At 34.0% G+C, this 27,047-nt stretch overlaps 2 protein-coding genes across 2 annotated transcripts; both read right to left on the reverse strand.

Moving 5' to 3' along the window:
- Window positions 1-4,239: 4,239 nt before the first annotated feature.
- LOC120084453 (actin-related protein 7) lies at window positions 4,240-11,688 on the reverse strand. Its single transcript, XM_039040235.1, has 7 exons — window positions 11,425-11,688; window positions 10,812-11,027; window positions 9,822-9,963; window positions 8,808-9,052; window positions 5,099-5,282; window positions 4,836-4,903; window positions 4,240-4,699 (listed from the first exon to the last, which is right to left on the reverse strand). The coding sequence occupies exons 1-7, from the start codon at window positions 11,500-11,502 to the stop codon at window positions 4,547-4,549; spliced, it is 1,086 nt and encodes a 361-aa protein (XP_038896163.1). The 5' UTR covers window positions 11,503-11,688; the 3' UTR covers window positions 4,240-4,546.
- A 6,898-nt stretch (window positions 11,689-18,586) lies between these two features.
- On the reverse strand, window positions 18,587-22,614 carry LOC120086241. The gene is made up of 3 exons (XM_039042787.1): window positions 22,316-22,614; window positions 21,368-21,723; window positions 18,587-20,633 (listed from the first exon to the last, which is right to left on the reverse strand). The coding sequence occupies exons 1-3, from the start codon at window positions 22,524-22,526 to the stop codon at window positions 18,687-18,689; spliced, it is 2,514 nt and encodes an 837-aa protein (XP_038898715.1). The 5' UTR covers window positions 22,527-22,614; the 3' UTR covers window positions 18,587-18,686.
- Between the last annotated feature and the right edge of the window lie 4,433 nt (window positions 22,615-27,047).

The raw sequence follows: 27,047 nt of genomic DNA on the forward strand, positions 1-27,047 counted from the left end.
CACAGGTTTCAATGAAGTGTGCAATATGTTGTTTTGGATTGCCCTTTCCATCGAACTGCTGAAACTTTGGAGGTTGATACCCAGCTGGCATTCTCAGGTTGTCTATTCTCTTGGTGTATGGCTTGGAGTACAAAAATGAGGTTTGCAACAGTCCTTCGTACTGAGCTCTTATGAAAGTTTGTGATCATATCCTGAAGCTGTTGAACTGACAGGGAGGCAACAGAAGTGGATTGTAGGGGTTGACTTTCCTGCAAGACAGTCTTTCCTTTGTCATTGGCTTTTGTAGCTGGAGATTGACTTGACTCAACAGTATCTCGAGCCTGTATCTGATCTCTTAAAGCAGCGATTTCATGATCTCGCTCCTCTATAGCCTTCATTAGGAGATTTATCTTTACCTCCATCTCTGCTGTGGTCGACTCAATTGTTACGTCAGTCATCATGACAGACACTACATCAAAATGTGATTTTTTCCTCTGATAGATCAGTACCAGAAGCATAGTTTTCAAACAAGGGATTTTCTCTGATGGCGATCCTACCTTTAGGAAATTCCACTAGCTGGTCCCAGATTTCCTCCGTGATGACAAAGCTTATGTAAGTATTGCTTATGACGGTAGCTTTGGATGCAACTTTCTTTGGTACCATTTATAGATTTGTTGACTCAGATGACGAGAGAGAGATGAGAGGTGGAGAGGTCCCACTGGACGTGCCAATTTGTTCACACGAGGTTTCCGGAGAAACGTGTTTCGTGGAGTTGAACTTGAGTTGGTGTTGATGTTGGAGTTGATTTGATGCGATGTGGTTCGATCTCTAATATTTGATCCTCTGATTCTCTCTCAGCTGGGTGAATATGCTTGACTTGGAAAAGGAAAGCACCGAACATTTATGAAGTAGAAGTCTTGGAAGCTTGAAGTAGAATTCTTGGAAGAGTATTTGTGTCTTAAAAGGTCTTCTTCCTTATAGAAGTGCAGCTTCAGGAGTCTTGGAAGTTTGAAGTAGAAGTCTTGGAAGAGTATTTGTGTCTTCAAAGGTCTTCTGCCTTATAGAAGTGCAACTTCAGGAGTCTTGGAAGCTTGGAGTAGAAGTCTTGGAAGAGTATTTGTATCTTCAAAGGTCTTCTGCCTTATAGGAGTGCAGCTTCAGGAGTCTTGGAAGCTTGAAATAGAAGTCTTGGAAGAGTATTTGTGTCTTCAAAGGTCTTCTGCCTTATAGGAGTGCAGCTTCAGGAGTCTTGGAAGCTTGAAGTAGAAGTCTTGGAAGAGTATTTGTGTTTTCAAAGGTCTTCTGCCTTATAGGAGTGCAGCTTCAGGAGTCTTTGGAGTCCCCTGCTTGTTAGTGAATTCTCTCTGGGTCTTCTGAGTGTAGAAAATGTTGCCCTTACAAATGAAGAGAACTTCTCTATTTATAGAGTTCTTAGGTGGGATTCATGGGCTTGGTTGGTCCATGGGCCTGACCCTTTGGCCCAATTAGTTGGTTTTGGGCCTATCTGGAATTTAGGTCCAATTCAACTTTTTTTTGTAGTTTGGACTTTAAGCTCAAATAGTAATATCAAATTGGACCAATTTAATCTCATCTGATTCATCCGCATGACGTCAACGAAACTTGTCTTCAATTCAATTCGGGACATGTGTCAACTTCTAATTGGACCCAAAGTCAATGATTTAGAAATTCGTCGTCAATTTAGGAAACGACGTGGTGACTTGTGATTGGTCCAAAATTTCTCATTCAACATTTATTAAAAAAAATTAAAATGTGGTGATTTTTTAACCTATAATAAATAAATCTTGTTTTTTGTTTTAATTACCATAAACTTTTGACAGCCAGGAAATGTAACCATTTTTATTTTTCGTTTTTTATATTATCCTTTTTTCATAAACAAATTATTCTATGTTGTAGAGAATTAAACATTTTTTTTTTTTTTTTTGGTTAGTAATTACTTGAAGAGAATGACAAAAGATGATTTTATGAGAAAAATTAAGAAATAAATAGTAAGACAAGTATTCTCCTCTATAGCCCCATAAAATCTTGTAGTTTTAATTTATAGTAGCAAAAAGATGTTTAGTTTTTGTTTAAAGATCATTTTTACATAATTAAATATTATTTGAAGTTTGTTTTAATCTCCATGAAATTTATGAAACAAATTAATACAATCTAATTTAAAAATTAAAGATTATATTATAATTTTAAAAAACCAATGAAACGCATGTAAGATTTTAATTTTCTTAATTGTTTTGAAACTTTTATTCTAATTTTTAAGTACAAATTCAATATTCTTAACTAATTTATGCACGTGTATAGTTTAAGTCTTCAAACTTTTTTATATATAAGTTTGCTTCATTTACTTTCAGACTTGTCTCTTTATAAGAGTTTGTATTTTTTTTTTCTAAATTTTAGGTATATGAAATATTTTTTTTAATTAAGAACATAATCAAACACTTTAATTTATCTTTTTATATATATATGCATTTCACACCTACATGTAAAGAAGCATATGTCCGATGTGTAACCACCACCCTCGGAATAGTCACATCCCATTGGCATCATTTGCATAATTAGTGTTCATCAAAAACATATACTCGAAGAGTTACGTCCCGCCAACATCAGTTTCACTTATTCTACATAAAACTTTAATTTTGAAATATATAAATATATTTTGTAAATTAAAAATTAGAAAGGTCACATCTATTGTCTTTTGAATGGACACCTACACTCGAGAAGGCTCTGTCGACAAAGGACAACATAGGAATTTACTAAAAATAAAAGGACAAAATAAGAATATAAAAATTATCCCCTTATAGTACCTTTTATATATAGAATATATTTTTTTAAAAAAGTAAATATGAATCTTAACAAAACAATGCATATACCTTTTTGTTGTAATGTCTTAGAATGCCAAAGAATCTTATCCAAATATATTGATTTTTTGCCTCTCTACAAAGAATCAAAGGAAAATGAAAATTATTTCTCAAAAAAATATAATCAAATGAAAATTGCTAAACAAAAAATACAAAAATGTGCATCTAAAAAAACAAACAACAAGTAGGTGTGAAATATATTTTTTTCTCAAAAAATATAACCATTCTCTCTCTACACCTATACAACGTAAGTCACGAAAATTCGTCCAAATAACCAAAGTAAAAATTTCATGACCATTACCATTTTCTCCAAAAAGTAATTAGAACAAAAACAAAAGAGATGAAAAAAGAACTCGGAATTATAGTTTTGAAATTATACCTGAAATTATCATCTTGCATTTGTCACTCGATCGTATCAATGGTGGCGTGGACTTTAGAGTCTTGTGTGCTCCAATCCCATCTCAATCTCTTGTAATTTCGAAATTGTTACTTATGAACAATGGACAAAAATAAAATCCTACAAAGTCTTAAATAAATTAAAAAAAAATGTTAGGGTGGTTATCGTAAAAGGGATGGAGTCTTTGCAGGAGGGTGTTTCAATGAAAGGGTTTGATTGATGAGGTGTCTACCACGAAGGTTTTAACTGAAGCGATGTAATAGAGACAAAATGGGAATTACAAAAAGTTGTAAGGGCAAAAAGGGAAGAGAAAAATTTTCTCTTTATTGCCTCTTTTAATATAGTATAGATATAGATATTAGATATATTTCTTAGATATAATACAAATATACCCATGGAAAAGGAATCACATACAAGAAAAAAGATACATGGAGTTTTAAGCTTTTGTTCAATTGTGATGTTGACATATGCACTATATCTTTGCTAAGTGAGAGGACTCTAAACAAAGGTCATTGTTTATATACATACAAGTTACTTCATTTATACTCCATGGTTTGTCAACTTCCAAATCTTTCAATTTCACTCCCATTTTCAGATTTTTCTGCTGTTTCCTTTCCCTTTTTTTTTTTTTTTTTTTTTTTTTGGAAATCTTTTTAGCATTTTAGAATATTTATGCACTAGTATAAAATGTGCTTTCTAAAGCTTTCTGATCTTGTATTCTCTTCTTTAAATGTTTGGGGTTCAATTAAACTTGGTTATTTTTCCCATTTCTAAACCGCCCAAAGAGATTTGAGCATCAAATATCCATAACTAGAGACGTGTTTTTAAGCTCAACACAATTGGTGAGGAGATACTGGGAATTGCACCCCCTGCTGCTCTAGCTGTAACCTCTCTTATCGACACTGCTTTTGTTGGCCATCTTGATTTGAATAATTGTACTCTTAAAAGCTAGACTTTTCAATTGTCACATAATTTACTAAACTGTTCAAATGTCAAAACCATATGGCCTTAATTTTTCAATTGATTCATTTAAGTTCTAAATGAAAGGATCCAAAATCCCATCCCTACTTCCCTAGCATGATATTGTTAAATATGACTTACACTAATAGGATCCACTCCTATTACGTCACATAGTTAATAGATGTGATGGCTTACATTTAGGCTAAATACAGGTCCATACTCATACAGCTATCAAGCCTCCATAGTACATAACTAGTTTCCTACCATTGTACATCTATATAATATTCTAAAAGTAGGAAGATAAACAAATACTGAAAGATATGTATTTGAGAAGGCATTAGAAGCACTTCCGATGAACAATTGAAGGCCCATTTTCATCATAGTCTGCCTTGGTTATATGTTGATTTTGGGGAAAGACAACCTTGGCAAGTATAGCACCTCCAATCCATGCTGAATACAAGGACAAATTCTCTGGCATGTATTCTGGAGCCTGTAAAAAGAAAAGGACATTACCGCATAATCAATCAAGCAAACATGTCCAGTTCCTTGCAACAAAGAAAACACGAATTCAGATTATAAAGTAAAACATTAATTGCTTCCTTCTATTTTGTTAAGCATTATATTACCTTCACAAGAGCGGGACGAACGGCAGATGAACAAAGACTTGCTTCTTTCTGAAATCTCTCTTCAAATCCTGCAGAAGGTAACAAATTACCAAATGTATAATGATATACAGGAATAGCTTTCTTCAAGAACTAAAAAAAAAATTGGGAAAAAAAATCATGTGTATAGCATGGGCAGAGTTCAGTGCCCTCTCAAAGTAATGGTAGTTGTAAACAGAAGGAAAATGATACAACAGAAAAGGGAGACAGCTAAAGTCAATCATTACCAGTCATTGAAGAAGTGCCTCCACATAGAACAGTGTTTTCCAGTAGCTGCCGGTGGTTATCGGATGATACAGTTGAAATAGTCCGAACTAGCTGCTCGACAATTCCATGTGTGTCCAAACCCAAAATTTGTGGCTGGAACAATGCCTCACCGACAGTATATCTCTCTCTTCCAATCGTTATTACCTAAGAATCAACAGCCAAACATGATTTAGAGAGGTCTAATTTATAAAGATCACAATGAATACTTAGTGGTTGAGGAAAAATTGCAATGCAAAGGACAGAGGAAACCAGAAGTCAAGAAAGCAATTCCAAAGACATGAGAATAAACTACTTGCCATAAATGTATCGGCAAGATCATTAAAGTAACAGGTTTAAGTAGTTGAGAGTGTTTTAAAATCATGTATGTACTCATTTCAAATATCAGGTTATTATAAAATCCAAATATTCTTCATCTATAATTTTATTTTGAAGAGCAAAATGGACATCATTTCCTTCTCTTAAGGTCAGATGTTCTCCGCCCCTAAATTTTTTTTTTTTTTCATGCACTTTAAAAGCTTCCGCCAAATAATTATACAAAATTCACAACTCAAGCCAAGCACAACCAACAACAATAGAAGGTAATGAGGCAAAACATAAAATATAAAACAATTAGTTGCGACCTAAGAAGCACTGACACTTTAGTTTGATTAATGTGTCCATATCTAACACTTGGACAAATCCAATACTTGTTGGACACTCCTCAGGCATTTGTTTGCACAATAGACATATGTTTGGCACTAGTTGTACAAAGTGAAAATAATTTAACATCAGTCAACATATTAAACATTTGTTAGGCATACGAAAGAGAAACTAACAATAATATAGATGAAAAATAGTATATTTTGAGAATGAAATACACTAAACTTTTTTTAAGCATATAAATGCATAAATTCATTGCCTTTAAAATTCCTTCTTGTATAAAAATAAAATCATCTTTTAAAAGAAGTATATATAATATATGTGCACTTGTCATGTTTGTGTCATAGTTGTTTCTTCAAAATGACATGTCATTGTGTCCATGTAGTGTCATATCCAAGTCTTGTTAACGTACTATGCTTCTTAGACTGAACTTTAATCAACAAAAAAGAAAGAAGAGACAATGGTTTGAGAAACATGTCTAATTCCCCTATTCTGCTATAAACTTGTGCCAGAGTCACCCATCCTCATGTTCCTTTTCATACCCAAGTAGAGTTATTTTTAATTATTAGGTCGCTCTTTATTAGCAATAACATGGTACTTGTGAGATTGAATTTGATGACTTGAGAAGGGACCCATCTTTGGTAGTGAGTTGTTTTAGTTTTTTTTTTTATAAGAGTGGTGAGTTGTTTTAGTTCTTTTAAAATGAAAAGAGACTAATGCTCAAAGATACAATAACCTTCCAGAGGATTCAGAAATTGCGAAAAAAACAAAAGGAGAAGAAATACTATTGAGATACAAAGAGGAGAATACATCAAAAAAACAAACACTTAAAACCTAACAAACCAGCTCCAAAAAAGAAACCAAAACTAGAGAGCACACAAACTATAAAGTCAGAGCCGACATAAGTCCAATGTGCAAACGAGGTAAGAAGTCCAATAAGGCCAAAAGTGTAAGAATCAAACCACAAATCAAACCTTCTAAACTGTCACTTCCAAGTGTACAATTACTAGGAGAAAAAACGTAACTTTATAAGGACAAAATAGTAAGGCTTAGGCACATAAACACAAGAAATCCACAAAATTAGTTCAATTCCTGGACAAAACCACCAAGCTATGCACTAACTGAAGGAGAACGAGGAGGAATTGATTTCATCTGAAAACCACGTTTTTCAATCAAAGCAGAGAGAACTTGGGAGGAATTATGGGTGACAATTTTGCTTGAACATTTTCACCTTCTCAAACAAAGTATCAAAACCATCTGCAAAGTAAACCTTTGGAGTCTCCTCAACAAAAGTATCTCGTGCTCGAGAATCCATAATATCCTCACTACTCACACTAACATCTAAATCTCCATCAAAATCGTAATCAGAAAGATTGTGGAAAGTTATTTTAGGTTTTTGTTTCTGGATAAGAGTAGTGAGTTGTTTTAATTTTTTTTAAAGTTAAGTTGTGGAAATCGAGAAGGGATCGAAAGAACTTGATCATTGAACTTTGTGAGCTAATTGGGAGGTTGGGATTCCTCAAACATCCTAAATCGAGGTTTAGACTCCCTTGAATGAGTTTATTATCCCTTTTATTTTCGGTTTTTCTTTTCATTTACTTTTATATTTTATATTGTATTTTTGAAATCGGGTCTATAACATTTGGTATCAAAGCTAGTTCATGAAGGAGATTTTGATAATTGTGGAAGAGTGATATGCTTCATGGAGGACAATTTCATGATGTGAAAGAGTGATGTGCTTCATGGAGGGTGAAGCTCATAATTAATGAAGATACAATGACTGGAGGCCTACTTGGTGGAAAGACCCACTAGAGAAAGCGATCAAGTACTGAATTCACACTATGGTTAGAGTCATTCTCACTCTTGAAGACAAAGGTGTCCTTTAGGTGGAAAGGAATGTTAAAATCCTAAAGATTCTACTTTATTTATTATCACTAATATTTAATTTATAGATTTTGAAGTTATAGAAATCAACGATGAGATAAGTCGTTCTTAAGGCTTTATGGAAGACTAAAAGTCCACAGCAAGTTAAAATCCTTGCATGAATCATAGTTTTTGGTCACTTAAATTGTTCCTCGGTCATGCAAAGAAAGTTACCTTCACATTGCTTGTCTCCATCCATTTGACCTCTGTGTGAAGCGGCTGGTGAAGATTTACAGCACCTTTTCTTTGATTGCATCTATGCTGCTCAGTGCTGGTGGCAGATAATCTCTTTCTTCAAATTGCTCAGGTGTTTGGTGATGATTTTCGGGATAATGTTCGGCAACTTCTAATAGATCCAGTTTGAAAGTAGGCCCTTGGTTGATTTGGGCTAATGCGATTAAGGCATTGCTTGCTGAACTTTGGTTTGAAAGAAATCAGAGGGTGTATCAAGCCAAGCAACTTGGGTGATGGATTGTTTTGAAGTAGCTCGGTTAAATGCTTCATCTTGGTGCACTTTATCCAAGCCTTTTGAAGACTTCTCCATACAAGACATATGTTTAAATTGGCATTTCCTGGGTACATCTCCTGATCCTTAGATTTCTTTCGCTCTTTGTCTCTCTTATTGTACTTTGAGCAATAGTCTCATTTCATTATTTCAATGAAGAGACTTGTTTGCATTTCAAATAAAAAGATATCAATTAGTATTTATTCCTTGTATTTCAACTAAGTCAATTAGTAGGTAGTGATCCTCTATAATAATAGTTAGTGTTTCCTTAGTTTAGGGATCTTTGGTAGTGAGTTGTTTTTGTTAAATTGTGGAAGTCAATAAGGGATGGAGAGGACTTGTACATTGAACTCTATGAGTTAATTGGAAAGATGGGATTCCACGAAAATCCTAAAGGGAAGTTTAAACTGCCTCAAATGAGGTTATCATCTCTTTTATTTCCTTTTATCTTGTATTTCAAATCAGGTCCATAACTCTTTCCTACCCCAACTAAAATCAGCTCAACAACCAGTTACTGTCAGTACATGCATAAAGACATGCTTGGGGAGTAAAAACAGAGAATGAAAATCAACAACCATTAAGATGTAAATCCAAATACAAACCTGCCCATCGGGAAGGGTGTGTGTTTCAAGCTGGCATGAGTCACCAATTTTCGAATAAGCCAACTCATCTTCAGCACAACAAGCATATAATTCTTTTATTTTCTCAACATCAGCTGTGTTGATATTCGCCATTGGATGAGATTTTCCAAGTTCTTGTGCAAGTAACCTTGTCAAGTCAATGCCTCCAATTTCAAGTCTTCGTGACGCAATGTGATGAACAGCTCCTTCAATTACTGGTGCAATATCTGGTCATGAAGCCACAAGGCAATACAGACAATAATTATGCTTCTTGTATTGGGAGCTTGAAATGGTTTTAGAGAATATTATCGATGATAATTTTAAACCAAATCTTGGAACCTTCAAGTAAAGGTAGAAGAAAGCTGTTTAGTGATACATAAAAATTTAGAAGGGTGCCTTTTAAGAAATTATGGGTCCTGCTGAGGAAATAATAACGAACAAGACAACCCCAACATGATGAGATGAGCCAGTACAGTAGCTAGAATAACCAGAGAATCTGCTGCAAGGCTAAGCATTGGAACACAAAGCCACTTCATACCATGTTCATAATTATACTCGTGGAACATTGACCACTGTCTTTCAATCTTTTATTTGAACATTCTCATAGGTTATACCCTGTTTATATAACATTAGAGTAACAGGTACAACATTGAATTTTCTATTTGCATGAATACAAAACATTAAAACCAACTAATTCTAACTAGGTAATGTTCGTTAGTTATAAATATAATTCTAAAAATCCATGATCTCTATCATGAAATTTCACGATAGAGATTGTTTCTTATCCCAAAAAAATAAATAAATGCATGATATCTATTTTGATATTAAGGAACAAATTAATAAGTTGTTTTATTTATTTTGTAAAATAAATTTTGGACATCCATAGGAAAACTATTCATTGAAAAAAGCAAGGATGTGAATTCCACAAAAAATAAAAATTTGTCAAAATACAGGCCATAGCTTTGGTAAGGGACTGTTCAGATGTAGTTTGTATACCTATTTTTCCATGACCAATATCAACACTGCATCCCGATATACGCCCTACAGCATAAAGTGACAATACAGCTTGTTCAGATGCATAAAATCCTGAGATGTTGAATGTCTCAAACATCAATTGCACCAACTGCTCTCTGATAGCCTGGAAAACAGAAAGCCTCTAATTTTCCTTGAAGAGAAGAAAACATATGAATGGTACATGCATGTATGTATTCTTTCAAGTTCGGGATAACCCCAAGGGGCAGCAAGTATTTTTCTATCAATTGATGTCATTTCTTCACCACCTCGCATAGATGGTCTACAGGTTCATAACTATACTTCCTATATGGCGCATACAGATTTTGGCTGTTGGTTCTCCAGAACCATAAGAATTCTTAGAATGGAATTACAGTTCACTACCATTGAAAATTAAAATTTTGAGAAAACTTGCACTTTGAAGAGTATGGTACCATTACCATGAAAGTTGTAACTTGTAAGCTACGTTCAAGGGGGAGCTATGTTCTATTGTTAGCCTCTATGAATCAATCGTAGCCATAGGCCTACAGAGGTGGTGGTTTACCTAACAGAAAGACAGACATCTTTGGAGGAGTTGAGTAGACAATGAATGCACAACAAAATCAGGTAACAACTACAAATGGTATCATTCGCATCTGACACTACTTTTGGAAAAATAACTTATCAAATCTGCAGCAAGTATATACCTGTATGCAGACACGCACACACACATATTTATTCTTTTTAGTCAACAAACCAAGGGAGGGCCCTCCGAAAAGACATATGTCTTAACTACTTGAGCTATGTTCAAATCGTCAGTGTGCGTGTAGTAATAATAATAATAATACAACTACTAAGAATAAGACAGCATACAGCATTCTTCAGTGCGTAGGATCAATAGAAAGCAGGAGCCAGGCCATTGATTCTTAATGAAATGGTAACCATTATTTGCTTATGAATTATGAATAATAAATAATGAAATTAACTGAGACTGACCTTGGGGGTTGAAAGTGGATCTGTAAACAATATCTGTCCTTCATTGCCAATTTCCCATCCAAGTCCCGTATATAAAACATGGTGCAACAAATCCTCCATGGCATCCCAATCCTTAATGAAGCCCCGAACAACCGGATCAACAGTCACGTCCTCAAATTGTGTATTATCAGTAACTGATCCATCCTCCGGCATACGTTTCATATGGGTAGGAATAATCTGAGAAATTAAGAAGAATTAAGCGAAAAATCCCCAACTAGAAACCGAGTTCAAAAATAATAATAATAACAATCCACACTAGTACCAAGAGTGGGAAACTCTATGTTTACTACACTCGGCTTGAGACTTCCCTAACCTAGCAAATAACCAAGGAGTACAAATTCAACTTCAATCCAAAGCAACGTTCCTACACTATACCGCTAGTCTAATGAAGAGGAAAACGTTTCTCGGGGAAGTAGCTATAATTTGATTCTGATCTAAAAACGGTAGGAATCATAACATTTCTCAATAATCGTCGGCAACTGAAGTGCGGAACTTGCATTCAACTGTTCTCGCAGCGGAGAAATACAAACTCAAATAGATAGAAAAGAACAGAAAAGCAATTGAAGCAAAATACCATAGAGGGAGCCTGATCCGGTATGGCAGGTCCGGCTTTGAGAAGCTTGGAGCCAGGGTCAACCACAGCCGCTTCCATTTGCGTCTTCTTCTCTTCTTCAGGTAAAATCAGAAGAATTCAGTGTTTCCAAATGGCTCCAAGAAAGCTTCGAGATGCGACCTAGCCTCCGCAGGAGATCGGCAGTTCAATTCTCCACTCAGCTCGCCGTCGCAAGTTTCCTTAGCTTTGTGTTTCGCGGTTTGATTCATTTTCTCACCCATATTTTCAAATTATATTGGAATTATCTTTTAATAAATTTCCAATATACTCGAAGTATATCTTAATTTCTATAATTTTTTAATAAATAAATTGTTTAAAAAAATTTAAAAAAAAAAGAGAGAGAGAGAAAACACCTTATACTTTCCTACTTCCTCCCTAGCTAGGTATTTGGCCTAGACGTTTCTCGAGGTACGTTGTTCAAATTTTCATACCCCATATGTATTCTAAAATACGGAATAATGATTGTGGAACACGAATATGGACAAAAAATAATATAATAATATATTTATATAATAATAATAAATAAATATAATATAAAATAAAATAAAATAATTAAAATCATAAAATTGGATAATATGAAAATTAATGGAATTTTGAAGTGGATTTCTCACCTAGTGTATTCCATTGAGATGCATAAATGCCACTATTTATAGGTATAGTGGCAAGTAGGATGTGGACTTATATGGACATCAACCATGGATTATTACAAGACACATGGACAATATGAAAAATGACATGTGGCTTTTAGGACACTAAGTATTGGGTATCTATTTTATGATATTTATTATACTCCCCCTTAAATGCTCATAAATATATATGTGAAATATGTCCCGTTAAAACCTTATTAGAAAAAAACTAACGGGAAAAAACCTTAGTGAAGGAAAAATAGTACATATTTCATATAATACACACTCCTAAAAGAATACAATATATGTACTCCCCCTCACGAAAACATCACTTAAGATCTCTGAGTCGCCGCGTTCCAATGTTGTGCACCAATTTTTCAAAAGTTGCGGTTGGTAATGCCTTTATAAATAAGTCTGTCAGGTTATTATTTGAACAAATTTGTTATACAGTGATGTCGTCATTTTCTTCAAGATCATGAGTGTAGAAAAGCTTCGGTGAAATATGCTTTGTTCTATCTCGTTTAATATATCCTCCTTTGATTTGGGTTATACAAACTGGGTTGTCTTTGTATAATATTGTTGGAAGATTTTTATTAGAAGACAAGCCACACATTTCACGAATGTGCTGAGTCATTGACTTTAGCCATATACATTCTCGACTAGACTCGTGAATTGCAAGAATTTCAGCATGATTTGATGAAGTGGTCATTATGGTTTGTTTCACCGATCGCCATGATATAGTAGTTCATCCACATGTGAACAAATAACCTTTTTGAGATCTAGCTTTGTGTGGATCAGATAAATATCCAGAATCTGCATAACCAACTAAATCAAAATTTGATTTATTTGAATAAAACAAACTCATATCGATTGTTCCTCAAAGACAACGGAGTATATGCTTAATTCCGTTCCAATGTCTTATTGTAGGAGAAAAAGTATATCTAGCTAATAAATTTATAGAAAATACAATATTTGGTCTTGTATTGTTAGCAAGATACATAAGTGCACCAATTGCACTAAGATATAGTATTTCAGGACCACTAAGTTCTTCATTTATCTTCTCGAGGTTGAAATATATCTTTCTTTATATCCAATGAACGGACTTCCATTGAAATATTTAATATATGTATTTTGTCCATATAAAATCTTTTCAAAATTTTCCTGTATAAGTTGATTGATGAATAAATATTTCATCTGTTAAATGCTCAATTTGTAAATCAAGACAAAATTTTGTTTTTTCGAGATCTTTCATCTCAAATTCTTTCTTAAGATACTATATTGCCTTTGAAAACTCTTCAGGAGTTCCAATTATATTCAAGTCATCAACATATATAGTTATAATAGCAAATCCTGAATGTGATTTCTTTATAAAAACACACTGACATATTAGATTATTTTGATATTCTTCTTTCAATAAATATCCACTTAGGTGATTGTACCACATCTGTCTTGATTGTTTTAATCCATATATGTGACTTAGTTACTTTCTTTGCATCTATAAATGCATCTGGTAATTGATTTACTATATTTTGTAAATGAATTATTTTCTGAACTTCAAGTTCACATTGATCTGTACAGGGATCTAAATGAGACAATGCATTTCATGTAATTTCTTTCCAATTTCTTAATTTCTTCTCCCGAATGTTGGATAATTTGTCTCATTAAAATGACAATTAATAAATCGTGCAGTAAATACATCACCCGTCAAGGGTTCAAGATATTTAATAATTGATGGGGAATCATATCCAATATATATTCTTAATCTCCTTTGAGGATCCATTTTAGTGCATTATGATGGAGCAATTGGAACATATACTGAACACCCAAAAATTCTCAAATGGAAAACATTTGGCTCATAACCATTAGCTAATTGTAATGACGAGTACTTATGATAAGTTACTGGCCTAATGCATGTAAAATAGCATGTAAAATAGTATGTCCCCATGTAGATGAAGGAAGCTTAGCTCCCATAAGTAATGGTCTTGCAATTAATTGTAAACGTTTCATCAATGATTCTACTAAACCATTTTGTGTATAAACATGAGCTACAAAATGTTCAACATTTATCACAATTGACATACAATAATTATTAAAAGCTTAGGATGTAACTTCACCAACATTATCAAGACAAATGGTCTTAAATTTAATTGTATAATCAAGAAATTATGCTCTTATTTAAGTATTTGAGCAAGTAATTTTGCAAATGCAATATTTCGACTTGATAATAAGCACACGTGTGACCATCTACTAGATGCATCTATTAATACCATAAAATATCTAAATGATCCACTTGGTGGGTTAATAGGTCCATATATATCACCATGAATTCGTTATAAAAATGCAGGTGATTCATTCCCATTTTAGCTAGTCATGGTCTAATTATTAATTTTATTTGAGAGCAAGTATCACATGATAATTCATTAGATTCTTCAATGGGTGTCCATTTAAATTCTCGATAATTCTCCTCATCTTATAGATCTTGGATGACCCAATCAATCATGCCAAATTGTAAATATGTATGGATTCATGAACTCCAGGTTCATTATTGCATATATTTCAATTACTTGTATATAAGTATAATACAATCCATAAGATAAAGCAGACAATTTTTCCAATATACATTTTTCATTTGAGACAATATAGATAATATATAGATATTCCACATTATTCTTACTACTAGTCTCAATATGATAACCATTGCAACGTATATCTTTAGAACTTATAAGATTTCTCTTTGATTTACTAGAGAAATGCATTCTCAATTGTAATTTTTGTTCCTTTAGGCAAAATAATATTTGGTTTCCAAAACTTTCGATTAAGTTTACAGAACTTGATATTGTATTTACTTTTACTTTCAACATTGTTAATTTGGAAAAGTATTTTTTATTTGTAAGTATTGTGTATGTAGTTGCACTGTCTGCCAGTCATAGATCTTCTTTACTCATTTTTTAAACACCAAATATATGAAATGATCTATGTTTCTTCATTAAAAGAAAATAATTACAAAATAGAAACGCAACACTTAAAATATACAAAAGTTACTTTAAAAAAACATGAAGATAGATAAAAGAAAACAACAACATTAAGTCTAGATATTCTCAAAGTCAAAAGAAACACTTGATGTTCCACCAACTGTGTCAATCTTTTCTTCAGGAGATTCAAAGAAGTCTGCCACATCTAAATTTGTCATATGGGATGGGTCAAATATGTCATTATTCTGGTATGTAAAATTTGTTTCCACATTTTTCTCTTTTTCCTCCAGGGAGGCTTGATAGAGGTCAACTAAGTATTTTGACATACGACAAGTACATGACCAATGCCCAGTCATTTCGCATTGAAAGCATTTATTTTCAACACTCTTTGAACTTTTATCTTGTAGAGTTTTTCCTGTGAGAGCATCATTTTGTGTAGTTCTTTCGAAATTTAAATTATTAGAACGACTACCATGAAAATAATAACTATCTCTTCCTTTACTACGGTCATGACCTCGACCACGATTACTAATGTTCACAACATTCACTTCAGGGAATGGTGTTGTTCCAGTTGGTCGAAATTCATGATTCTTCATCAATAACTCGTTATTTGTTCGACCACGACAAGACATGAAATTAGTTCAGAATATTATTTAAAACCTTTCTCTCGATATTGCTGCTGCATGAGCATATTCGAGACATGAAATGTAGAAAATGTCTTCTCTAACATATCAACATTAGTAATTTTTTCTCCGCATAACAACAATTTTGAAGTGGTTTTAAATAATGAGGAATTGTAATCACTTACTGATTTAAAATCTTGTAGCCTCAAATATATCCACTCATAACGGGCTTTAGGAAGAATAACTATCTTTTGATGATCATACCTTTCTTTCAAAATTTTTCACAAGAAACGAGGATCATTTATTGTAAGATATTTCACTTTTAATCCTTCGTGGAGATGATGGCGAAGGAAAATCATAGCTTTTGTTTTGTCTTGACTGGATGTTGTATTTTATTCTTTAATTGATTCTCCCAAGTTCATAGCATCCAGGTGAATTTCGGTATCGAGCACCCATGACAAATAATTATTGTCATTAATGTCAAGGGTTGCAAATTCTAATTTTGTAAGGTTTGTCAAGGCAATACTTCAGCGATGGAAGCAACAGGAGCTCGTGCTAATAACGTATTGTGACATTGAGGAGCACTGCGGGAACACGGATATAGAGAAAATATAATATAATAATATATTTATATCATAATAATAAATAAATATAATATAAAATAAAATAAAATAACTAAAAATCTTAAAATTGGATAATATGACAATTAATGGAATTTTGAAGTGAATTTCTCAACAATGTGCATTCTATTGAGATCCATCAAATGCCATTATTCATAGACAAAATGCTAAGTAGGATGTGGACTTACATGGACACCAAGCATGAATTATTAGAAGGCACATGGACAATATGAAAAATGACACATGGATTTTAAGACACTAAACATTGGGCATCTATTTTATTATATTTATAAAATAATAATATATTTTTTATTCCTATATTTTGACTTTAGTTTCTAGGTGGTTTCTAGGTTTTTAAATATTATGTATTTAGTCTTTAAATTTTGAGTTTTGTTTCAATTTAGTCTCTAAGTTTTGGAATGTTACTATTTTATCCTTGAGATTTGAATTTTGTTTCAATTTGGTTCATGAGTTTCAAGATTTGATATTTTTAATTTCAAATATTCACTTTCAATAATTTACGTCAATTTCTTTTAGTTAGTTAAAAATAATTGTTGAAATCCTTGAATCTGTTTGTTGGTGCTTCAAACAATCTAGTAACGGGGTCTCGTTGACCGGTCAGCGAGCCAGGATCCAAGGGTGGCGCACCCTGGAGGGGGTTCAGGGACAACGCCCCCGAAACCTATTCAGATTTTGTATTCAGCATATTTATTTATTTTCAGTTATTTACGATTTTGACCCTAGGGTTTAGAGTAGTACGATATATAAACTCTCTAACCTAGAGGCGTCGTTTTTGATGTAATTCTGAAAACATTCTCTCGAAATAATATTGTTCTCCCTGTGCCCGTGGTAGCTAACACACTGTTAGTGAACCACGTATATTTGTGTGTCGATCTTTCCCTACTCTACGTTCCTTTTTGTGTTCTTTAATTGTCGATTTCGCAACAATAATTATGAAGTGAAATTTTAAATTTAATTTTGAAAGTGATAAAAAAAATAGTGAAACTTAATTAATTATAATTTTTTAACGTTTTTTAATTTATTAAACTCTAAAGATAGAAAATGAATATTTAGTAAAAAAATCGAGGTTAAAAGTGTAAATCTTGAAACATAATGACCAAATTGAAGCAAAACTCAAATGTCAAGGGTAAAATTATAGCATTTTGAACTGTAAAAACTAAATTAAAACCAAACTCAAAACTTAAGACTAAATATGTAACATTTTGAAACCTGAGACTAAATTGAAACTAGATCCAAAACTTGGAGATTAAAAATGCATTTTTAAGCTTAAATCAACAATAACTAGCATACACTTCATTTTTTTAGGTAGAAGGTTTGATACTTCATCCTCTCAATTATTATTTTTTTGAAAAAAAAGAAAGTACCTTGTCTTTGATATTAAATATTTCATTATCATCTAAAAATATTTTGGTTCTTGAACTTTTATAGAAGTAGTAGTTTAATCCATAAGCTTTAGTTTATAACGTTTTAGTCCTCGCACTTAAATATGTGAAAGAATACCTTTGAACTTTAGGACGTAACAATTTGGTCTCTATACTTTTAAATGTGTAACAATCTAGTTCATACTATAATAAATCTCATCAAAATCAAGAATTAATTTTTACTATATAATGATTTAATTTTTGTCAACATGAATATAGCTTATTGGTAATTGATATATACTCATTGCCTCCTTCACTTGAGGTCAAAAGTTCAAATTCCTGTACCCCACGTTTGTTGTACTCACTATCTTTTTCTTTTCTTTAATAATTTAATTCTTAAACTTTAGTATGTAACAAATATTTAGTTTAACTTTTCAAATGTTTATAAATTTGTAACAATAAAGTAATTCGCTTAAACGAACTTATTTCATAAACTCATCTTTTCAAAAACTATCTTAAGTGGTTTCCAATGACACATATTTTCCAAAATGAGTTTTTTTTATAAAAAAAAAAAAAAAAAAAAAAAACATTTGAAAAATTAAACCAAATGCACAAACTTTTTATCAAAATGGCCTTTTTTTTCTAAAATGTCATTTGAAGAGTTTATAAAGAAAGTTGATCCTGATCAGTTGATTCCTAATAATAAAAAGATTACATGCTATCATACATTCTTATGATGTTTTATAGTACACGTATTAAATCCAATATCAAATTTACAAATGACCAAAAATATTTTAGAAATGTTACTGAATAAAAAGATAAAAAATGAAAATGAAATGAACGATTTTAGATTTTTATGAAAATTTTAAAATCAAAAGATAAACCAGGGACAAAGGAACAAAAACAAAGACTAAGTTAAACTAAAATTATTTATGGGCTAAAAAGGATTTATTTACAAATTCACATCCACGTCCACAATAAGAAATATACCAGAAATTAATCATATAAGACTCCAGATGACCCGCTGATTTTCGCCATCAGTGGCAATTAGAGGGTCGCTCATGATGGTATAGTAGTTCATATCAACCGATATGGGACCATTTGTTGAGGTAGCATTCTCCTGGCTCTCTTCCTCAACCAAAATGAGCTCACATTGCTCGTCAACAGGAGTAACGTCATAAATTTCTTTGAGACAAGAAGCTCCGTAGCTCGATTCTGCCGTGCCCCCAAAAAAATCTTTGAGGGTGTCGTCCGAAGACGAATCTGCAATGGTGGTGGTGAAGCTTACGTCTAGGATTGGAATCTCAAAATTAACAATGGATGTGTCACGAGAAAATCCAAGAACATCGTGGACTATGTCTATGTCATAGCTTCCTTTTGTAACTTCTATGGTATCGGTGTTCGCATCAGCATTAGTTCTATCAGGTTCGTTTTCGGGATGATGGGAAAGAGGGTGGATAGGAATCCTCTTCTCTGAAACAGAATCTCCACTTGTTTCATCAATAACTTCCACATTTACAAGTTCCTCCATTCCTTCCAAATTGTGTTCATCCAAAGCAACTCCGACATTGACATCAGCATCGGCATCAACTCTCTCACACTTGGATTCCCATGTCTCCAAAACTTGTTCTCCATCTCCATCAGCAATTTTGAAAGAATAATCTTGCGCAGAAGGGCTCAAGTTCCAGCCATTGGCAGAGTACAGAGAGGCTGAAGCTGAATTTGTTGTGCATTGTGTGTTATCAATTTCATGGGAACAGCTTGAATGATCCATTTCACTTTCAGACAGATCACTTGATAAAGATTTCTTGTGGTTGTTTCCAGCTTCATTTGGAAGGTCTGGAGATCTAACAGCCACAGTTTTTGAATGTTCCGGAGTGCTGATTGAAGATGATGATAACGTGAATTGAGCGAGAGCAGATGCCAATACATCATCAATGGATGGTTTTGGTTTATTCTTTGGCACATCCACTGGAACCTCTGGGACTTGATTCTCTTGGCCGTCGCCATTTCCATTTGAAAACTCAGGAGCAGTAACCACAACACACTCCTGATCGTCTTCATCACCGTTTGAAAATTCAGGAGCAGTCACCACAAGACTTGGACGCAACAATGAAGAACTCACTGAGTTGGATATATCCAGTGCAATGGGTGATGCACCTGAATGTAGTTCCTTTTGATCCGGGGCAATTGGTCCACAACTGGGATGATCGTTCCCACTGTTATAGAAGGAGTTAGAACCTGATTCGTTAGCAGAAAAGCTCGGAGCAGACATTCTGTAGCAAGATGGCCATTCTGAACCATGTGACTCCTTAGTTAAAATTTCAAGTTGCTGCTCAACCTGCTTTAGCCTTCCGTCAATGCTGTTAATGGGTTTTAGCATATTTTCTTCAAACCTTAGAAAACAATTCTCTATTCTGTCCATTCGAGAAACAAGCTGGCCCAAAATGTTTTCAATACGATGAAGAGATTCATTTTCATCATGCATTCTATCTTCAAAAGGAACTTGTAGATGCACCTCAGGCTGACGTACAGGTCTATCAGACTCTTTTTCTTCTTGCAATTTCACTTCATCATCATCGGTTGCGCGAGATTTTTCTTGCTGCTGAAGTCCAGTTACACTATTGGTTGAATTAAGAGTTTCTGACCCAATCTTGGGTAATACATGAATTCCCTCCGCATTAGAATTACTACCATCATTGTTCTTACTACTGCCAGTGGTTTTAGATAACTGCAGAAGGGTTGGAACAAGCATGGACATCAAAGAACTTTGAGAACTTTGAACTGAGTTCTCCACTGGGCTCTCTTCTTCTAAATCAACAGGATTGGCAAACACATAGATTTCATCTACATATACAAGACTTTTATTCTGAAGTGAAAGAAGACGGATTGTAAGAGATGTGCAAGGATTTGCATCCGTTATTTCTGCGGTAGCCTCATAAAAGTCCTGGGGAAAAGGTCGGCATCAGTAAAGAATTAGTAAAAACAGATTTAGTCAGAATACTGCGTAGATTAGACAACAGAATCCAGATCACCATTTAGATATTCAGATTTTATTTTTGTCCCTATTAATTTGCACAGTGAATCTTCCTTCCATTGGTAGATTTCGTCCATAAAGGGACATGTTTAAATATCCTGACCTCTTCCAACTACTTTGCAGTTTAAATTTTAAACCTTCGTTCCTTTCCTAGGTAGAATTCCTCCATGTACACAATTAGTTTCCTTCCTCCTCAGTAGTCACTGATCAGGTCTAAAGTCAGTACACATCAATGTCAAAATTAATGGATGGAATGAAATTAAAGAGAAACATGTATCAAAGATCACCAGGCACTGACATTCCAAGTCCAATGGTAGCATCCCTTTCAAGATTTGGGAGACTCACCAAATCTAGGAGATAATGATACATTCTTAAATAAACACTTTGGTCATTTACATTATTATCTTCAAATAAAATATTTCAATTCAACAACCATGCATTAAGAGGGAAAATTGTACAAGATCAATTATTGTCAATTGAAACTAGTCCAAGTTTGCTCCACTAAAACTTATATCTCTCATCCAGCTTATTAAAATGATTGGAAAACTAATATCCAGGAACCTTGAGGAGAGAACACCATAAACATGAGAATCCAAATAAAAGCTTTTTGTCAATAAAATATTGGCAGGGATCAATGTAACAACCTGCTTAATCCTCACTGAATCAGCACCAGACTTGGATGTAGAAGAATTGTTTTTATGATCAAGGGCCAGGCCATCAGGCGCTTTAACTTCGACCCATTCATCTTCATTCGTGTTCAGATTACTGCCACGTTGTGAATTTGCCTCAGTCACAACTCCATTAGACCCATTTAGATGTGCAGACACACCTTCAATTCCATTTGTGTGAAGCACTTCTTCGTCTCTCAAAGCAGCACCACAACGAACGGTACAAAAATACTCATTTTCATTTTGAGAGTTGGTAGCGTAGTACATCTCGTAGACTCGGGCAGTGCTTCTAACATAAACCTGTCGGATTTCGTGCTTTTCCGCAAAACGAACTGCAAAACCATGATCTTTAGTTACCCTCTCAAGAGGCATCACTGAAAGTCTGAAATGCTCAACGCAATGTGGCCAACTCAATTTTTAATTAAAAATATGGGATCAAACAAACTGGAAACGGACTGATGATGTATAGCCTATCTCCTTTAAATAAACAACTCCGAAAATAAACCACTTTTAAAGTTACTTAGCTAAGTGACTCGATAAACAAGAATTTGCTAAATTCACCCAACTTCCAGAAACCGGAAATTGTAGCAACATATAGGTCATCATTCCCGTCTTTGATAACCAAATCATATTAGATAAGTTTCAGCTATCACTAATCTTGATTTATGATCATCGATTCTCTATTTAGTCTTACAGCCCTAAGATTATCGATTGATTGTCACTTTCTTGCTATAGTAAAACAGAAGGTGAAACAACCTACACATAAATGAATAAAAACTTATCATTTCTTACTGAAATTTCCCTTGTATCATTCTATGATCCTAATTTGTTCAGGAAATGTTCACGACACTCAAAACACTTGAAATCACTCAAACTCAATATCAAACCAAACAATCAGAGGAATGCAATGAATTCGGAACTCACGAGTGATCTCGCATGGACCAGACTCCGGTGAGGGACAGCGCAGAACTAGAGGCGACTTGGAGCCGGATTCGACCGTCTCATCGCCGTTGATTGGAGAATAGAAGGATTCATAAGCAACTGTATTCTCCAAACAGCCACCAGCGACCGTCCAATTCGCGGCGGGGCTCCATGAAGGACTGCAACTAACGTCGCCGTCGTTCTGTGAATCCATGGCGACGAGTTCTTCCCGATGGCCTGAACAAAATCTCAGAGAGCTGTGGGAAAGAGAGGAGTTCAAGATTTGGGCTCGTATTTCAAGGCATATTATTTATTAAAGGCATTTATTTATTTGTTTTTCTCTGCGTTAAATTACAAGTTTTATTATTAAGTTTATTTTTATTACACAATGCAAATTATGAGTTCGAGACTTTGATCAACTTTTTTACCTTTTTTTCCTTATATTTGGTCTCTAATAAGCTTTTAGATTTCAAAATATCCATGATATTATAAATATGTGAAATTAGGTGTAATATAGATGTCCATTATTAATGTTCATTTGCCATGTGTCATTTATCCATCAGCTCACGTATTGCTCATGTGTCTCCACACTATTAATGTCTATGTAATTCACATTCTACTTGCCAAATTGCCTATAAATAATTGCATTTTGTGGGTTTTGAAAGATACACATATTGGTGATGTCACACCCCTTCCCGAATTTCCTTCCTAATTTGAGAAAAATGTGAAGATAGTGACACTGATTGTCAATCTTCTTATGACAATTACTGCCAATATACTTCCATGAACCAATGCTCTTAGTACCTGCTAAATAGTTTACATCTTATAACAGACTATTACCAAATAGATAACACAACTTAAACATACAGATTCTCATACATCAGAACATTTAGTCACATATATCATAGTTAAGCGTCCAGTAAGTTTCATTACAACAACCATAAAACTCTACTCTGACTTCCCACAGTTTGAATATAAGATCCAAATTTACAAGACATAATGAGCCACCTAAGCTTCAAATTCCATGAGGTTTCTGAGAAGTGACTGACTGGAACTGCTAGGTCTTGGGACGTCGACCTCTACCTGGGGAGGAAAATATTAGAAAGGGCGAGCTTAAAATGCCTAGTGAGTGACTTCCTTAAAAGAAACATACTTTCATAAACTCATGATATAAACATGTTTATAATAAAACATTTACATTCACATTCCAAGGTTCAGATATAAAATTAGAAAATATGAATTCATAACATGTAAAATCTTGGATTAAAACTCATCAACATTCCTTGTAGAATTCCTCTACTCCTTTGCATGAACATGCGGGAGAGCCCTTTTGCTCAATTCCTAAAAACCTTAATTGAGAGAGAGCCCTTTTTCTCGATCTCATCAACGTCAATAATATAGATCTTACGTACATGTAGAATTGAGTAGGATCCTGCTTATCTTACCATACCTTTGATAGCAAGGATCGTGATATAACTGGATACCTTACCATACCTTCGGTACCATAGCTTAGCAGTAGGTTTTACATATCAAACATACATGTTAACATCATAAAACATCATACTTATCATGCTTAAAGGAATCAGTAAATAGCTCATTTTTAATGCAAAGTCATGGCATAAAACTCTAGTGGAGCGCATGGAAATTACATGTAAAAAAAGACTCTTTAAATCATTAACATGTGTTCATACTTGACTCCCATTACTTAAAGCGTGCATTGGAATATCAAGATAAAAGTAACTACATGTTGGAAATGCATAAGTAAAACACTTAGCAAATATTTTAAAAACTATTCACTCACTGTCTTTGGGTTACTTCCTTAAAAGATTGTAAGTCTCCCCTATATGTGTTTGCCCTGTAAAAATGATAAGAACCTTTGGTTAATGCCTTAGCTTTCTCTCGAGCTTAACTTATTATTCAAGGTAATGCATGCTAAACCTTAAATCTAGTTCAACACATCATCTCATGCCTTTTCTATTTGACGCATTCTCAGAGTATTGGTATTTAACGCATTACCACACTTAACCAAGTTTTTACCTTATAACTAGCTAGTGTGTGGAAACTCGTACAAGATACTCCTAGGCGTCATAACGTGCTGGCTTCGCCCATGTGATGGACGCTCGCCCACACTTAGCATCTGCTGATCAGCTGCTTGCTTGTGCGTGGGTTGCAGTTGTCTGCTTGTTCATTTAACCAAAATTCTAGATTTCACTTTTAGCTTGAATGACTTAAATTCCCGACTTAAAATCATGAGATTTTCTTCTAAGAACTTATTCCTAGAAATCTCAACCAACTTACCTTATAATTCTAGCTTCTGATTCCTTTCCCCAAACTTGGAATTCACCAATCTTTACAACTCGTCCGCGTAGCCTAAGATCCTCGAACACTCAAAGAGATTCTTCAATCTTCAACTCAATTCCATGGAAATTTTTCCTCTAGCAACCTTGTTTCAACTCTTTCAACCTCCAAGCATTAAGTTGGCAAAAATTTCCTTTCCTTAGCTCGAGTAGAATGCCCAAACCAAGCACTAAAAATCAAACTCTCATTTTATACTAAGGTTGCATGGTTGTAAAACTTCCTTAAACTGACAGCTGGCGCAATGACCCCTCTTTAGAGCCTCTAAGCACGCCACATAGCCATAAACTGGGTGATTAAGCTAAATGCTTAAGTCTTTTACCAACGCTCAGGTTGGCATCCCCACTAGTCTTTTTCCTCAGCCAACGCATACCACAGCTAATGTTGCATTCCCTTGCTCATGCATCACTATTCAATGCATACATTGATTTTACCTTTAGACACTTGTGCTTAGGCCTGCTGCTCATAAACGTATTCCTTACCTCCAACACGCCTCAGCACTCCTCGACTACCATGCGTTCACTTAGGCAACCTTAAATGTCTGCATACTATCCATCTTAGGCTTTTACTAACCTCCATATGGCCCTTGACGCATACCTTCTGTTAGACTTAGCCAATTTTCACCCTTAGGCTCTTAAGCCTGCAATTGCTCATGCGTTCCTCACTTCTACATGTCTGATTTCATTCTAAGTGTTAGCTTTCTTATCTTACCTGAGAGCACAACCTCCAATACTGAGGCAAAATCCTACCTCCCTTTCAACCTGGCGTCACACCTACCTTCATATGTCTTAACTTCCCCAAATTTGTCTAAGTGTTGACTACCCTTTACTACTCGAAAGTACCCATTTTAAGACTTAGAAAAATTTTCCTCACCTCTACGTCACACGCATACTCATTACAACTTTCATAATAGTTTAGCTACCACTAACATTATAACCACATGCTTAAAGAATTTAAATATATAATAGAGTAACTAAACACTAATTAAGGGGACTTAAACATGTATAACTAGTAAAATAGGTTTAGGGGCTTACAGGTGATCAATCCAAAAAGATTGGAAAAAGTGGAAAAATCTATTCTTTGTTATTTTCTTTACTTTTTGTTATTTATTTGTTTTATATATTTATATATTATAATATATTTATATATTATAATATATTTATTTTATTATATATTATTATTATTATATTATATTTTTTCCACATCTGTGTTCTCATTGTGCATCGTTGTGCTCCTCAAATTCACAACATGTTATCAGTACGAACTTTCATCATTTTCCTTGCTAAAGATTGGTCCTAAAGATATGTCGTAAATTTTAACGTTATTTTACATATTTAGTATCTATTAAATTTCTAATATAAATCCAATATTTTATGATAATGCTACTGTTGGGGTTGATGCCCTAAATCTCGTAGGGTCCTATAGTTTATAAATGTAAATGTACAAACTCATTGTTTGTTTAATAAAATATATGATATTTTACTCTATTTTTTGTTTCATTAACCATAAACCAACAAACTAATATCCAAGGTTATCTTGTAGCTTAAACATGTATGAAGATACATACGGGTGGATCATGTTTAAGTGATAACCTAAAAGTTCTGTAGTAGATGGATAAGGTTGGGTACTTTATCCTTGTGACATTATGAGTATGGCCCATTTTGTAGGTGTTATAATTCTTGTAAAGTGCTACAAATGATTTGATCCTGATCATTCATGTATCGACATGTGAGTTGGAATATTCTATACAAAGGAGTTTGTATAAAACCAGACCACGAAATGTCTAATCTCAATATATAACGTCGTTCATAATAGAGACTCGTGTTTCACCAGGATGACTATAGGTAACATGACCTGAATCCTGAGTGAGTTGTGAACTCCTACCTATGAAGACGGTCCTTTGATTTGTATGGGTGACAGTGGCCAGATCGCCGACTTAATAAGTCTACCATTTTGGGGATTCATCTAAATGGGGAGTTGGGAACGCAGCTACACAAGATGGAATTCACTCCTTTCCCGAGGTCGGGGTAAATAGATAACTTACTCCCTTAAGGCCTGGTTCTGGGACTTGAACAATGTGACGCCACACCTTTTCCTGGCTCGAGAGAGGTTCAGTCATAGTTGGACTATGATTTATTGTTCATTAGAGGAATCAATGGTACTTAAGGAGTGATATGTAACTACAGGATCAAAATGGTAATTTTGGCTCAACTATACTTACAAGCAATTTGTGAAGGGTCATCGTACTGTTGATATTGGGATTGGTGTCCTGATTCTCCCGGAGTCTCGTTGTTTTGTAAAGATGCACATTGTTCAATGAATAAAATAAGTGTTATTTAATTCTGACATTTACTCATATCCAATAAACAAAGCTCCTTGG

This window comes from Benincasa hispida, chromosome 9, assembly GCF_009727055.1.
Source record: "Benincasa hispida cultivar B227 chromosome 9, ASM972705v1, whole genome shotgun sequence".
In the NCBI taxonomy this organism is placed as follows: domain Eukaryota; kingdom Viridiplantae; phylum Streptophyta; class Magnoliopsida; order Cucurbitales; family Cucurbitaceae; genus Benincasa; species Benincasa hispida.

What these genes read in the sequence shown, in the direction of transcription:
- LOC120086241 (XM_039042787.1), bottom strand. Translation starts at nt 22,526, where the DNA reads ATGGATTCACAGAACGACGGCGACGTTAGTTGCAGTCCTTCATGGAGC. An exon ending in TGGTCCATGCGAGATCACTC is followed by an intron (nt 21,724 to 22,315) that starts GTGAGTTCCGAA and finishes ATGGTTTTGCAG; the next exon opens with TTCGTTTTGCGGAAAAGCAC. An exon ending in ATTCAGTGAGGATTAAGCAG is followed by an intron (nt 20,634 to 21,367) that starts GTTGTTACATTG and finishes CCTTTTCCCCAG; the next exon opens with GACTTTTATGAGGCTACCGC.
- LOC120084453 (XM_039040235.1), bottom strand. Translation starts at nt 11,502, where the DNA reads ATGGAAGCGGCTGTGGTTGACCCTGGCTCCAAGCTTCTCAAAGCCGGA. An exon ending in CGGATCAGGCTCCCTCTATG is followed by an intron (nt 11,028 to 11,424) that starts GTATTTTGCTTC and finishes TTAATTTCTCAG; the next exon opens with ATTATTCCTACCCATATGAA. An exon ending in TATTGGTCATGGAAAAATAG is followed by an intron (nt 9,053 to 9,821) that starts GTATACAAACTA and finishes CTTCATGACCAG; the next exon opens with ATATTGCACCAGTAATTGAA.